The 14,296-nt window shown below is 40.6% G+C and overlaps 1 protein-coding gene across 1 annotated transcript in view; it reads right to left on the bottom strand.

The window, feature by feature from the left end:
- The window catches only part of DRAM1 (DNA damage regulated autophagy modulator 1), a 39,642-nt gene extending 34,144 nt beyond the window's left edge, over positions 1–5,498 (bottom strand). Inside the window, exon 1 of the mRNA XM_072655732.1 lies at positions 4,887–5,498. Coding sequence (XP_072511833.1) covers positions 4,887–5,017 — 131 coding nt within the window. The 5' untranslated portion in view covers positions 5,018–5,498. The remainder of the gene's footprint in view (positions 1–4,886) is intronic.
- Positions 5,499–14,296: the final 8,798 nt, after the last annotated feature.

Raw genomic sequence — 14,296 nt, 5'->3', positions numbered from 1 at the left:
ACACACACACACACACACACACACACACACACACACACAGTTTTATGTATAAATACATCAAACTAACAAGAAAACAAGTGAGGATGGGGGAGGGAGTGTTAAAAGGAAACATACCAAGGAAGCAATAGTAGCAAGAGAAACACATTTCCTGATCCTGAAGGAGGGGATTAAAAGATGGGGGAGGGAGGAGTGGAGGGGAGAGAAGAAAAGAGCTAGTATCTAAAGTGGGGGGAAGAGTGCCCATCAATCAAGGAATGAAATGTGGCATATGAATGTGATGAAATATTATGTATTTGTAAGAAATGCTGAAAGAGATGACCACAGAGAACCCTGGGTAATATGAACTGATGCAAAGTGACCTAAGCAGATTAAACAAGGACGACAGTATTGAAAAGAAAAATAACTCTGACAGATTTGAGGATTCTGATCAATGCAAGGACCAACTACATCTCCAGAAAACTTATAATAGAGTGTGTTATCTACATCTGGATAAATATGGCGTCAGAGGACTTGGGTTCAAATTCCATTTCTTTCACTTATTACAAGGGCTTCATTTTCCTCGTCCATAAAATGAGGGGTTGCACTGAATTAACGTAAAAGGTTCTGCCTTTTGGGTCAAGAACATGTGGTATCTAAGAATGGAAAGGGAAAGATCTAGCAGGTACTTTCATCAAACAGGTAGTGACAGAGGCAAGGGCAGAAGATTTGGGGTCAGGGGATCAACAAGCCCAAGGCAGGAAGGTTTAGAAATTCAGAAAGATGAAAGCCCTAGGACCAAATGCAAGTGTCAATGGACCAGATCGAAGGCTAAATTTAGTTCTCTTTAGAAATGCCTAAGGCTAGACTTGACCAGCTCTTTAAAGTCAACTCACCCCTAAGTGCATCCCAAAGGCTCTAGGTCCATTCACTAGTGGACACCTCAAACCAAAACCTCTTCCCTGGTCCCGGATTTCCCTATCTGTGTCTTCTCCCCTGTTAATTAGAAGTGCTTTAATTCAGATAAGAAGATTTGTTACTAAACTATTCAATTTAATATGTACTTTAAAAATCTGCGTAACAGAAGTTCACAGCTTTATATACAATTTTCTATTTCCATTGTTTGTTGAAATGCTCATATTTGTGAATATTTTTAAGTTCATCATTAAAAAAAAGAACAAACAAAAAAGATTTAAGTGTTTTGAAGGAAGAAATGGCCCAGGTTGTATATTTGTATCCTAGATCACGCAGGCTAAGAATTTAATAAAATGCCTTTTCATTCAGTCTTTCATTTATTCATTCATACGGTGGCTTTGAAAATGAGTATCAAAAACTGCCTTCCCTATCTTCAGTTCTAAAGAAATGGAATGATCTGTTATTCAAAGAGACAGAAGATGATAATACAGTGAGGAGAATCTTAGAACTGGAGTCAAGAAGAACCGGGCAACCCTGGACAATTTCTCTGCAGCCTCAGTTTCCTCATCTGTAAAATGAGGATAGCCCAGATGACCTCTAAGGTCCTTTCTACTTCTTGATCTAAATTCATAATCTTCAGACACAGGCTAACTGTGGGGGCTCACTTAATCTCTCAGCCTCAGGCATCTCTCCAAGTTCTAGATAGTGAGCACCCACATCAATGAAATCACAGCTCCTTAAAGGTAGTTAATATTTACCCAGGATCATGTGTTACAGAATAGACATCCCATTCCTTGTAAGACTGCCTCAGATAAACTAAGAAATATGGTCCAAATAAGGCCCTGGTCTCTCTGGCACACAGACTGCTAAGTCTCCCTAAATGCATCAAGAACTATCTCTTTAGGAGCCGTTGCTATACATCTGTCTGGCACACGGAATACTGTCTGTAACCCCCTTCTCACTTCTCTCGGCTCTATCCACCTTAAATATCTACTACCCTAACAGGGAGAAAAGACACAAAGGAGGGGAAGGCAATAGATTTCATTCATAAAACTAGAGAAATAAATCCAGATCTTGAGAGGACAAGGGATTATAGGTCTAGAGCTAAAAAGAATCTTACAAGCCACCTAGTCTAACTCACTTTACAAATGAGGAAACTGAGGCCCAGGGAGATAAGATGACTTGGGGTTATAGATCTGGTACCAAAAGGGACCTGAGAGGCCATTTTTCCAACACTGTACAGATGAGGAAACTGAGGCCCAGAGAGGTTAAAGTCACTTAGGGTCATAGAGCAGGAATCAAAATGGAACCTCAGAAGCCATCTAGTCTAACCCACTTTACAGATGAGGAAAATGAGACTCGAAGGTGAGGTGATTTAGTGTTACAGATCTGAAGCCAAAAGGGAAGGCAGAAGCCATCTATTCCAGTCCCTTCAAAAGATGGGGAACCTAAGTCTTGGGGGAGGGGGGGCTTCATCATGCTCATGGTCACATGGGTAGTAAGTATCAGGGGAAGGATTTGAACCCAGGACATAGGATCATAGATCAAGAGCTGGAAGACAACTGAGAGGCCATCGAAAAACTTTCCTTTTACACGTAAGGATACCGAAGTTCAGAGAGATCTGGTTTATTTTCCCCAAATCGTAGAGATTACTTATTCTAAGGTCCATCAGTGGCAATAATATTTATTATGTCTTTATCTGCAGACAACACAGTGAACCCTAAAATCAAGCATTATACAAATATGAACTGTTATTCACCTGGCTGAACCTCAGTTTCTCCATCTGTCAAGTGAGGAAGTTCTACTCGACATTCTCTAAGGTCCCTGCCAGCACGAGCTCTCTGATCCTGACTCAGATCCAAATCCTTTTTTTTTTTTACACTATCTGTATGAGTTTCCTCACCTGTAAAATGAGAACTTTGGACTGCATGGCCTTTGAGGTTCTAACTCTATGATTAGGCAATTAGCTTCAAGACTGAAATACACTGCCCTCCCTTCCCTTGTGTCAGTGATTATTATGTGCTAACTGCTATGATAGGAAAGGAGGGGCAAACAAACAAAGAATAAAATCCAATCCCTGTCCTCAAGGAGCTTGTACTCTAGTTAGAGAGAAGATAATAAAAGGTATCCCAACAAAATGGTGCAGTTTTGTTTTGTTTTGAATCTGACCAAAGAAACATAAATTGCTATAAATACAGAGGTAGCAGAGATTATCAATCCACACCTACTGCGTGCAGGACACCTACTATGTGTTGGCACCACCCAAGGTGCTGGGGACTCAGACAAAAACAAAATCTTGGCTCTCAAGGAGTCTATCCAGATAAGCAATGTAATGCAAAGCTATTTCAAGGAGGACAGATAGCTCACAACTGGGGGCTTTGTACTTGAATTGGGCTTTGAAGGGAATCAAGGATTCCAGGAGGTGGAGATAAGGAGAGGACACTTCAGGCTTGGGGAACCATCTGTGAAAAAGCACAAGGAGTGTCATGTACTGGGAACTTAAAAAGGACAATTTGTTTCCTAGCTTCCCAAGCCTTCCTCCAAGGCTCAGCTCAAATCCCACCTGGTGCAGGAGCATTTACTACCCACAATTCAGCTCTCCCTTTACCTTCCCAGTGCCTTTCCTTAAAGAGATTACCTTGGTGTTCTCCATGTATCTCTTAATGTAGATAACCTCTCCATTCAAAGGTGAGCTATTTGTGGGCAGGGAGAGTTTTGTTTTGCCTTAGTTGGTACCCCTAAGACTTAGCACATAGTTAATAAACACTTAAATGTTTGTTGACTGATAGGAATATGAAATTACTGTAAACAAAAGGGGAAGCAAAACTGATTTTGCTTTTTATTCTAGAGGCAGTTGGGAACCATTAAAGGTTTTTGAGGTGAAGAGGGTAAAGGGAACTCAGAAGCCAATCAACCCATTTTACAGATGAAGAAACTGGGACCCAAGGATATTCAATAGTTTCCCCCAAAGTTACATAGGGAGTAAGAGTCAGAAGCAGGATCTGATTCCAGGATCTCTGTCTTCAGAAGCAACACTTCACTCCTATGGAGAGGGAGAAGAGAGGGAAAGCCCTAGAAGCAGGGACATGAACGTGAGTAGTAGACCACTGATGTCATCTAGGAAAGAAGTTATGAATGAGGCTTTAGTTGAAAACTTGGGTGACAAGAGAATGAAAGTGAGTGCCCCCTACAGAAATAGGAAAATTGAGGGCAGATGGTTTTGGGGGAGTGGGACATTAATAAGTCTCTCTTCTGGATAGCCTAAGTTTGGGAGGGACATGAGTTTGCTCTTCAAGGAAATGGACTACCTTTTTCTTTAAAAGCTCCAGAGAAGAACTTCAAAGCATAGATCCCATAACACTCATCACACAGTTCTGACCGGTCAAAAATGTTATGCTTCCTGCTATACTTGATCTCACTCTTATTCCACTCCTCTTCTCTCTTTGAAAATAAAATTCTTCAGTACCCTCAAGGTTTTACTAGGATTTCTCCAGTTTAAGTGTAATTCTGGGGTTCTGGAGGAAATCTAGAAGCTTTTTACATCACCTAGCCCAAATATCACATTTTACAGATGAGGAAGATGAGATCTAGAGAGGTGAAGAGACTTGTCCAAGGTCACACAGACTTTTCTGAAGCACTGTCATAGACTTATGGTCACCTAGCCCAGTCCCCACATTTTACAGATGAAGAAACTGAGATCCCAAACTGAGACTTGTCCAAAGTCACAAAACATTCCTGAATCACATCAAAGAGCTGGAGCGGGTTCTTGGAGGTCATTTACCCCGCTGCCCACATTTGACAGAAGGGGAAATTGAGGCTCAGGGAGATTAAAGCAACATGCCTCACAGATAGTGAGGATGAGACAAGATCTGAAGCCAATTTCTCCTTGCCCCTTCCACCAGCAGTCTCTTTGGTTTGGGTCTTTTTTTTTTTTTTACTTGTCCTACCTTGCACTGATGGATGTGCTACCCAAAATAGATTGGGCCCTTCCTTACCTGATGTATGGAAGGAAGGGGTTGACATGTCCAAAGAGGACGGCGATCACATAGGAGATGATGAAGGCTGCGGAGGACCAGGTTACCAGGAGGAAGGGGACAAAGGCCATCCCTTTCATGAAGCACAGCATCCTGTCGTCGAGAGCGAGCTAGGGGGCAGCAGGGCCTGGTACCAGAGGGGGTGCTGCGGTGCCCGTGGCTCCCGCGGAGACTGGACATGTGCTGGGGCACGGCGGGTGGCAGCGGCAGCAGCAGCAGCAGCACCACCTCGGGGACAGGCGGGCACAGACGCGAAGGAGGAGCAGGAGGCGCCGGGCTCTAGCCCCGGGGCAGTCCTAGCTCAGGCTGGAGGGGAAGAGGAGAAAGACGGGGAGCTAGGTGGCGGAGGCGGGCACAGAGGGGCACACAGGCTGGCACGCTGGCGGGGTCGAGGCCGAATCTCCCCGGAGAGGGTGGGGAGGGAGTGGCTGCGAAAGGGGGTGAAGTCACAAAGCGGTCGCCCCCCGGGTGGGGGCGGGCCGACTTGGCACCACCTCCTTCCAAGTTCCTGGCCCCAGGACGTGCCGAGATGGAAAACGGTTCCTTTCACTTTTGTTTCTCGCACTTGCTGGGGCTAGCCAGGACAGGGGTGGAGTCAGTGATTTCCACCTCCCGTGGGGGCGGAGTCAGGATTGCGGCCCCCTTCCCCAACTCTGTCTCCCTAGGGACCCCACGCCCAACCCCTGAAATTCGCTACCTGGGATCCGGTAGCTGATAACCTAAACTTTGACCTCCAGGGGTACTCCCGCCCAGACGTGACTGACCCCAGGCTCTGTTTGGTCCCCTCTCTAAAATCTGGTGAATTCATTGACCCTCGGGGTAGCCCCCCACCCCACGCACACACCCAGAGGAGCGCGCCTTGGGGACCCAGGCTCTGCTGCCCCGCCCCGTTGAGATCCCTTGTGGGTCGCAGGCTCTTAGCCTCTGATGCCCACAGGTACCGCCCCGTCCATGCACGCACTACTCTGGCAGCAACTTGAAGCCCTACAATCTGATGCTCCCCCCCCCCCCCTCCTTGGATCTTCTCTGCGATCTCTCCTAGATCCTGAAAGTCTGGCCTTTGACCCTCAAGGATACACTCCACCCCCTCCACCCCCACCCCCAGGACACCTTGGGCTCTGCCCACCTGGGAACTACAGGCTGTATGAGGCTTGTGGGGAGTGGGCCAGGTCAGACTCCACACAGCCTGGGAAACCTTCATCCACGAGTTTGAATAGTCAGTCTTGTTAGCTGCATGACTCTGGGACACTCAGTTCACCTCTCAGTGCAGTGCTTTTTCTGTAAGTTGAAGAATAGTTGCTGATGTCCATTGTTGCTTTGAGTTTTTTAATTTTAACTGTAAATTGGGTAAATTGTATTTTATTTTTCCCAATTACAAGTAAAGATGACTTTCCACATCTCATTTTTTATAAGGTTTCAGGTTCCAAATATTTTCTCCTTCCCTCTCATCCCTCCTCCCCAAGACCGAAAGCTATGATAGAGGTTATACATGTGCAGTCATGTAAACATATTTCCACATTAGTCATGTTGTAAAAGAAGGAAGAGCAAAAGGGAAAAGCCACAAAAAAGAGTGAAAATAGTCTATCTATATTCACACTCCATAGGTCTTTCTCTGGATTGTGGAGAGCATTTTCCAGTTGGCATCCATTATTGGAAAACACTTCTGAAATCACAGATCAGAATCACACTCAAAATTAATAGGTCAATAGATTTGGATTTAGAAGGGACCTTAGAGGTCATCTCCAGACCCCTCACTGTCAAAGATAAGAAATTTGATATTTTAAAAACATAATCACTGATTTCTTTTTCCCTAGTAGAGAAAAGATTTGTTTGTTTTTCTGAATCCCACATAGAAGTCTAGGCTCCAGAGTCCCTGTTGGGACCCTCTGAAAACTAGGTTTGGACTTAGTATGGTATGGTGGGAAAAGCACATTTCCAATCAAAAGACCTGGGTTCAAATCCTGCTTCTCCTGCTGTGGGATCTTGGATAAGTCATTGAAAATCTCTCTGCCTCTTTTTTTGAACTAGATGACCTTTAATGTCCTTTCCAGCTGTGTCATCTGTGTGACCTTGGGCAAATCATTGTTTCTACGTTCACTTTCCCCATTTGTAAAAGGAAGGACTTGGGTTACATATTAAGGTCCTTCCCTTCCAGTTCTAAATCAATGGTCCTATGAACCCTGAGTTGAAATCATATTTTATTTGTCACATTAATTTCTGATGCCTTAATGATTCATGTTCCCTACTAACAAAAACATTGAATGTATCTCTAGATAATTATTGCATATTCTGAACCTCATCTCTGCTTCCAGGACAGTTGTTAAATCATCGCTTGAAATTTACAAAATCCAACCAAAGGCCACATGATGCTTCCCCAAAGAATTTAAGAAGAGAAATTAGAGATTGAAAACCCTTTTTTAAAAGAATATAGTTTTAATTTATTCAACAAGCATTTGTTAAATACTTAATATATGCTAGAAGCTGGGGAGACAAAAAAACAATTTTTTTTTAATCTACTTTATGGAAAGCTGTTATGTGAAGGAATCCTGTGACATCAAAAAAAAGTTAACTGATTTCAGGGCATCCTTTCCTGCAGTCTGATTGGGTAAAATTAGTCCAAAACCAACAGGGCAGAGGAAATAGGGGAGAAAGGTTTGGACTTAGAGTTGAGAAGATCTAAGATCAAATCCCAGGGCAGATAGGTGGTGAAGTAGATAGTAGGTGGGGCCTGAAGTCAGGAAGACTCATCTTCCCAAGTTCAAATCTGGCCTCTGACACTTACTAGTTGTGTGACCCTGGGAAAGTCATTTAATGCCGTCTTAGTTCCTCATCTGTAAAATGAGCTGGAGAAGGAAATGGCAAACCACTCCAGGATCTTTGCCAAGAAAACCCCTAATGGGGTGATGGAGAGTTAGAAACAACTGAACAAGAAGTTCAAATGCTACCTGAGACACTTGTTAGCTCCGGGGCAAACTGTGGGGAAGTTTCAGTTTCCCCGTTCTTTAAATTCCTCTGTTTCCTGTTCTTTAAGTTAATAATAACACCTATTTTCTAGGGTTGTTGTAAGGATTAAAATGTCCGTCTAGTTAGATAAGACGAAGTTGATGAAGAATGTCTTTTGCCCAGATTTCAACAAAAATTTTAAATTCATTGTTTTTTCAATAACAAAAGTCACTTTTCCCTCTTTCCATCCCTTTCACCATTGCAAAAACAAATAACTGACACCATTGTAGCTAATATGCATACTCAAGAAAAAAAATTCTCACATTGACTATGTCCAAAAAAATGTCTCATTCTGTATCCTGAACCTATCACCACTTTGTCAGGAGATGGATAGCTGGCTTCATCGTTGGTTCTCTGGAATTATTGTTGGTTGTTGTATTGGTCAGTTGTTCAAAGTTGTTTGTCTCTATATTATTATTGTTAATAATTAAATTGCTCTCCTGGTTCTGCTTCCTTCACTCTGTCAGTTCATACAAGTCTTCTCAGATTTCTCTGAAACCATCTCTTTTGTCATTTCTTATAGCACAATAGTATTTCATCCTGTTTGTATGCCATAATTTGTTCATTGATCCCCCAAAATATGGACATCCCACCTTAATTTCCATTTCTTTCCTACTACAAAAAGAGCTGATATAAATACTTTTGCTCATTTGGGTCCTTTTCCTCTGTCTGATCTCTTTGGATTATAGGCTAAGCTGTGGTGGGTGTCGTTGGTCAAAGGGTATGGCACAGTTTAATAATTTTGGGGGTATAGTTCCAAACTGCTTTCTAGAATGGCTCACAACTCAAGCAACAGTGCATTAAATTCACAACTCAAGCAACAGTGCATTAAATATACCCGCTTTCCCACAGTTCCTCCAGCATTTGTCATTTTCCATTTTTGTCAGCTTTGCCAATCTGATAGGTGTGAGGTGCTCTCTTGGTTGTTTTAATTTGCAATTCTTTAATTATTAGTGATTTTATCATAAAAACAATAGAAAGCCACTAGAATTTATTGAGGAGAATAATACCATGAGAACCATGTTTAAGGGAAATCACTTTGTTAGCTGAGTAGAGGATAACTAGGACTGGGGAAAGACTTGAGGCAGGGAGACTGATAGGATGTCATTGAAACCATTCAGATAGCAGTTGATGATGGCTTGAACTAAGGTAATAGTTGTGTGAGAGGAGAAGAGGCTCCAGATGTGGGAGATATTTTAAAAGTAAAACCAAATGGCAATATTTGGCAGCTGATTGCATATGTGGGGTTAGGCTAAGAGGAACTGAAGATAAAACAGAGGTTACAAAACTAAGAGAATGAAAGACAGAAAGAGGGAAGTTTGGTAAAGGAGTAGCCTGGGGAAAAGAAAACGAGTTCTGCTATGGACGTGTTCAGTTTCAAATGTCTCCTAGGCTGATGGTAACGCATGACTGAGGCTTGGGAGAGAGATTCTGGCTTATTACATTAAAAATAACATAAGTAACTCTATTTTGCCTTTATCCCCCATTTTGTGAAATTAAGTTCCAACTTCTTGTAAGTTACAAGAAGGAAAATCACAAGACTACAGCCCCTCCCCCCCACCTTAGTGTTTTCTATTCCCCTTCACCAATAAGAAACCAGGTGTCTCCAACATGACTAATATAGAAGTATGTTTACATGATTCACATGTATAACCCATATCAGACAGCTTACCATCTTGGGGAGGAGGAAGGGAGGGAGGAAAGAAATATCTGAAATTCAAAATCTTATTAAAATATGAATGTTGAAAACTATCTTTACATGTAATTGGAAAAAGTAAAATACTATTTACCAAAAACAAAATGGGGAGAGGGGGAAGAAACCAGGCGTCTCAATCCCTACAATCCTGTTTTCCCATTTTCTTCAATTACAGAATAGCTGTAGAAACCCAGGTCTTGGGTCCTTTGTGCCACCAAGAGCATGGGACCTGATTTGTTTCTGCAGCTACACGCATTACTAAATAAATTGTTGTCTGGTTCTAACTACTTGGTGTCTTTATTCTACCCATAACAGTTATGGAAACCACCAAGGAATTGAGATTTCAGGTCTCCACAGGGTGACTGGAACTTCACCAAAGGAATGCCCTAGGATGCTCTGGTAAGATTTCTAACAAGAGACTTCCTCTGCTAAGGATCACTTGTCCCTAGCCCTCCATTTTCTCCTGAACCATATCCAGACAGTTACCTCCTTAGAGGTGAGTGGTCCATGAGGAGAGTTCCATAGGTACCAGCTCTCGTAAACCACCATGTACCTCAATATGGAAGTTCTTATTGGCCTGAGATTGGAGGAATTTCCCATTCAGAAGGGATTTTCTGAATGGGAATTTGAGATCTCTAAGAACAGAGATCTCAAATTATACAAAGATTAGTCTAAGATATATGAGAATCTCAATGGGTGCCAAATTTGGCCTGAAGAAGGGACTTTCAATTATTGCAAATAATTGAAATTGGTTAGAACCCAAAGAATTGATTTGGCTCATTGGTGATTTTGGAAGGAACCCAAAGCACTATGTAAATGTTAGTAAATGTAAATACTCTATATTGATCTTGAATGCAATCAGTATGGAATGCCGAAAGTGATAAAATGAATGATTTTCTAAGAAAATTTGGAAATGCATTCCACTGAACTGATGTTACCTGACTAGTAGTGTTTTCATGTCTTAAATACATGATGTCATGCATGTTATTGTGACTCAAATATTAATTATTATTATTAATATTATATATTATTAAATTTTTGATATTATGATATTTGGGAAACCATTGAATCAGAAATGCTATTAGAAAAATAATTTCTCTCTTTTAATCTGGATACTGTTAGATTATAAATTGAGCAGTTAAAAGCATGTGATAAAAATGTTGGAAAACTGTTCAGTATTTAATGGGGTATATATATATATATATATATATATAAAATGGATAATAATGATAACTTACTGTTGGGAGAAAAAGTAGGAAAGATCTCTGAGTTATCCTTTTCTGTGAGGTTCCTTGGGACTTTCTATTCACACAGGGTCAGCCCTGTTGATAGAGTGTGATAAAATTCTAAACTACCGAAAGTTGAGAAATTAGGACCAACTCCCAGCCAAAATGGGTAACTTACTAGTTAGTTTATAGTAAAAAGTGAGTGTTATCTGATAGATGATTGAGCATCACTTATGACAATTGTGAAACTTACTAGCAATGGACCTTAAATTCAAAGATTTCAGTGTTGCCTTCGGGGTCAGTAGGTGATACAGATTAGAGGCTTACTATAGTTAAAACAGTTTTCTGGAAGTTTTGAATCAACTATCATGGATTCACTGTATATGTGAAACTCCAGAATGTAATGTCTTAATTTATGAAAGAAATGTTCTTATATTTGCTCATTTTATGTAGCTTAATATATTTTTAATATTTTATTTTTTCCTAATTACATTTAAAAACAACTTTTAACATTTTAAAAATATTGAGATCCAAATTCTCTCTCTCACTCCCTCCCTTACACCCTCATTGAGAAGGCCAGCAATTTGGTATAGATTATACATGTGCAGTCACGTAAACCATATTTTCATGTTAGTCATATTCTGAAAGAAAACATAGACCAAACAACAATGCAAGAAAACATAAAGTTCAAAAAGTATACTTTGATCTGCATTCAGACTCCATCAGTTCTTTCTCTGGAGATGGATAGCTTTTTTCTTCCTAAGTCCTTTGGAATTTTCTTGGATCATTATATTACTGAGAATAGCTAAGTCACTCACAGCTGATCATCTTGCAATATTGCTGTTATTATGTACAATGTTCTCCTGGTTCTGCTCATTTCACTTTGCATCAGTTTATGTAAGTTTTTCCAGGTTTTCCTGAGATTATCCTACTTGTTATTTCTTATAGTATGCAGTATTCCATCATAATCATATACCACAACTTGTTCAATCATTCCCCAGTTGATGGACATCGCCTCAACTTCCAATTCTTTGCCACCACAAAAAGAACTGTTATAAATATTTTTGTACACATAAGTGCTTTTCCTTTTAATTGTTATAATCTTTTGGGGATACAGACCTATTATGGTATCACTGGATCAAAGGGTATGCACAGTTTTATAGCACTTTGGGCACAGTTCCAAATTGTTTTCCAGAATGGTCGAATCAGTTTACAACTCCACCAACAGTGCATCAGTGCCTCACTTTTCCCACATCTCCTTCAACATTTGTCATTTTCCTTTTCTGACATATTATTCAATCTGAGAGGTGTGAGGTGGTACCTCAAAATTGCTTTAATTTACATTTCTCTAATCAATAGTGGTTTAGAGCATTTTTTAATATAACTGTAAATAGCTTTGATCTCTTCATCTGAAAACTACCTGTTTGTATGCTTTGACTATCAATTAGGGAATAGCTCTTATTTTTATAAATTTTACTCAGTTTTCTTTATATTTGAGAAATGAGACCTTTATCACTGAATCTTGCTGTAAAATTTTTTCACAGTTATGAGTACTCTGTATTTCCCTCCATCCTATTTTTCCCTTATTTATCCTATTCTCTCTCTCCTTTAACTTTATCTGTCCTCAAAAGAGTTTTGTTTCTGATTTTTACCTCCCCCAATCCACCCTCCCTTCTGTCAACTCCTCCCTTCCAATTCTCCTCCTATTTTCCTATAGAGTAAGGTCATTTTCTATACCCAACTGAGTGTATGTTATTCCCTCTTTGAGCCAATTCCAATAAGAATAAGCTCAAGTGCTAATCTCTGTGTCCCCCATCTTCCCCTCCTCTGTAAAAGCTCTTTCATACTTCTTTTATGGAAGATAATTTACCCCATTCTACTTCTCCTTTTCCCCCTTTCCTAATGCATTCCTCTTTCTTGCCCCTTAATTTTATTTTTTTAGATATCATCCTATCATATTCAACTCATCCCTGTGCCTCTTGTCTATATACATTCTAATTCCCTAGTAAGGAGAACGTTTTTAGGAGTTACAAGTACCATCTTCTCATGTAGGAATGGAACATTTTCTCATGGGGAATGTAAATAGTTTAACCTTATTAAATCCCTTATGATTTTTCTTTCCTGTTCACCTTTTTATGCCTCTCTTGGGTCTTATATTTGAAAGTCAAATTTTTGTTGTCATAGTACTAAATCTATTAATTAATAGATTAATACTTAAACATCTGAGTTACTATGATAGAATGCAAGTGGGAAAGATCTTACTTAATTGTAATCAATTTCATATCCTAAGCAGCTGAGCAAATGAATTCTTGCCATATACTTAGTAACAGTTATATAATCATGTATAAGATTAGACCCTTGAAGTATCTCTTTCTTTCAGGGTGGTATCAGAGTAATATCTTTAAAGGGGAGAAAGGGATAAGATAAAGATAAGAAAGTTTTCTAATTGAATGAAAGAGTAAATTTTGAGAAAGCAACAGCATCAGACTCTTTTTTTCTAAGAACTAGGATACACACACACACACACACACACACACACACACACACACACACACGATTGGTTTCCATATGTTTCTAATAGGAAATACAGGTGGAGTATGTTTTAGCAACTAGTTCTCAAAATTGGATTATGGATTTTACATAGAAAATTACATTGATAACTTTAAAGAAAGTGTTTGTGGTCAACAGTGTTAGGTACAATAGAGAAGTCAGGAAAGATAAAGACTGAGGAAAGGACTACTAGTTCCAGCAAATAACATATAAAACTGATCTGTCTTTAAAATCATGGGATTTAACCAGCACAGTGCATGGCATATAGTGTTCGTCCTTCATTGCTGAAGAAGACCATGCCATCACAGAAATGATGACATGACTTGCACTTGACTTTGTTTTGAGTGAGGGAGGGCTGTGCAGGTCACCAGCCTCACTTCTCCTCCAGAGTCATCTGAATCCAGTAACCATTCATCAGGATGACTGGAGATGACCCAGGATGCACTGGAAGACCTTGGGCCCTTTAGACCAAAGTCTTTGCAGGTACTCACTTAGGGTGCGGCAATGAGCATTCATTGAATAGGACTGTTTAAGAGGTAGCCAGGGCATGGCTTTTAATGAGGCCAAGAAAAAGAAAGACATCAGGCTGGGAGGGAGACAGCAACAGTTACTATTGATAATTATTGTAAAGCTAGGAGGGTCCAGAAGAGCCCTTAGGCAGGGCCCCATTGGTGACCCAGCTTCTGAGTACAGTAGGTTTAAGGTTTTGGGAGAGGAGGGGATGGGAGGGGACAGTAGGGAAAGGGAGGGGAGAAGAGAGGAGGGGAAGGGAGGGGAGAGGAGAGGAGGGAAGAGGAGAGGAACTAGCCAGTGAAATCCAGTCAACTGGACATCTTCTGGCCATCCAAATTTACCTTCCTTTGGAGAGGAGAAGGAAGGGGAGGGGGAGACAGACA

Source organism: Notamacropus eugenii, chromosome 3 (genome assembly GCF_028372415.1).
Source record: "Notamacropus eugenii isolate mMacEug1 chromosome 3, mMacEug1.pri_v2, whole genome shotgun sequence".
In the NCBI taxonomy this organism is placed as follows: domain Eukaryota; kingdom Metazoa; phylum Chordata; class Mammalia; order Diprotodontia; family Macropodidae; genus Notamacropus; species Notamacropus eugenii.
Note: the sequence above shows the minus strand (reverse complement) of the source record. Positions and strands in the feature narration are given on the sequence as shown.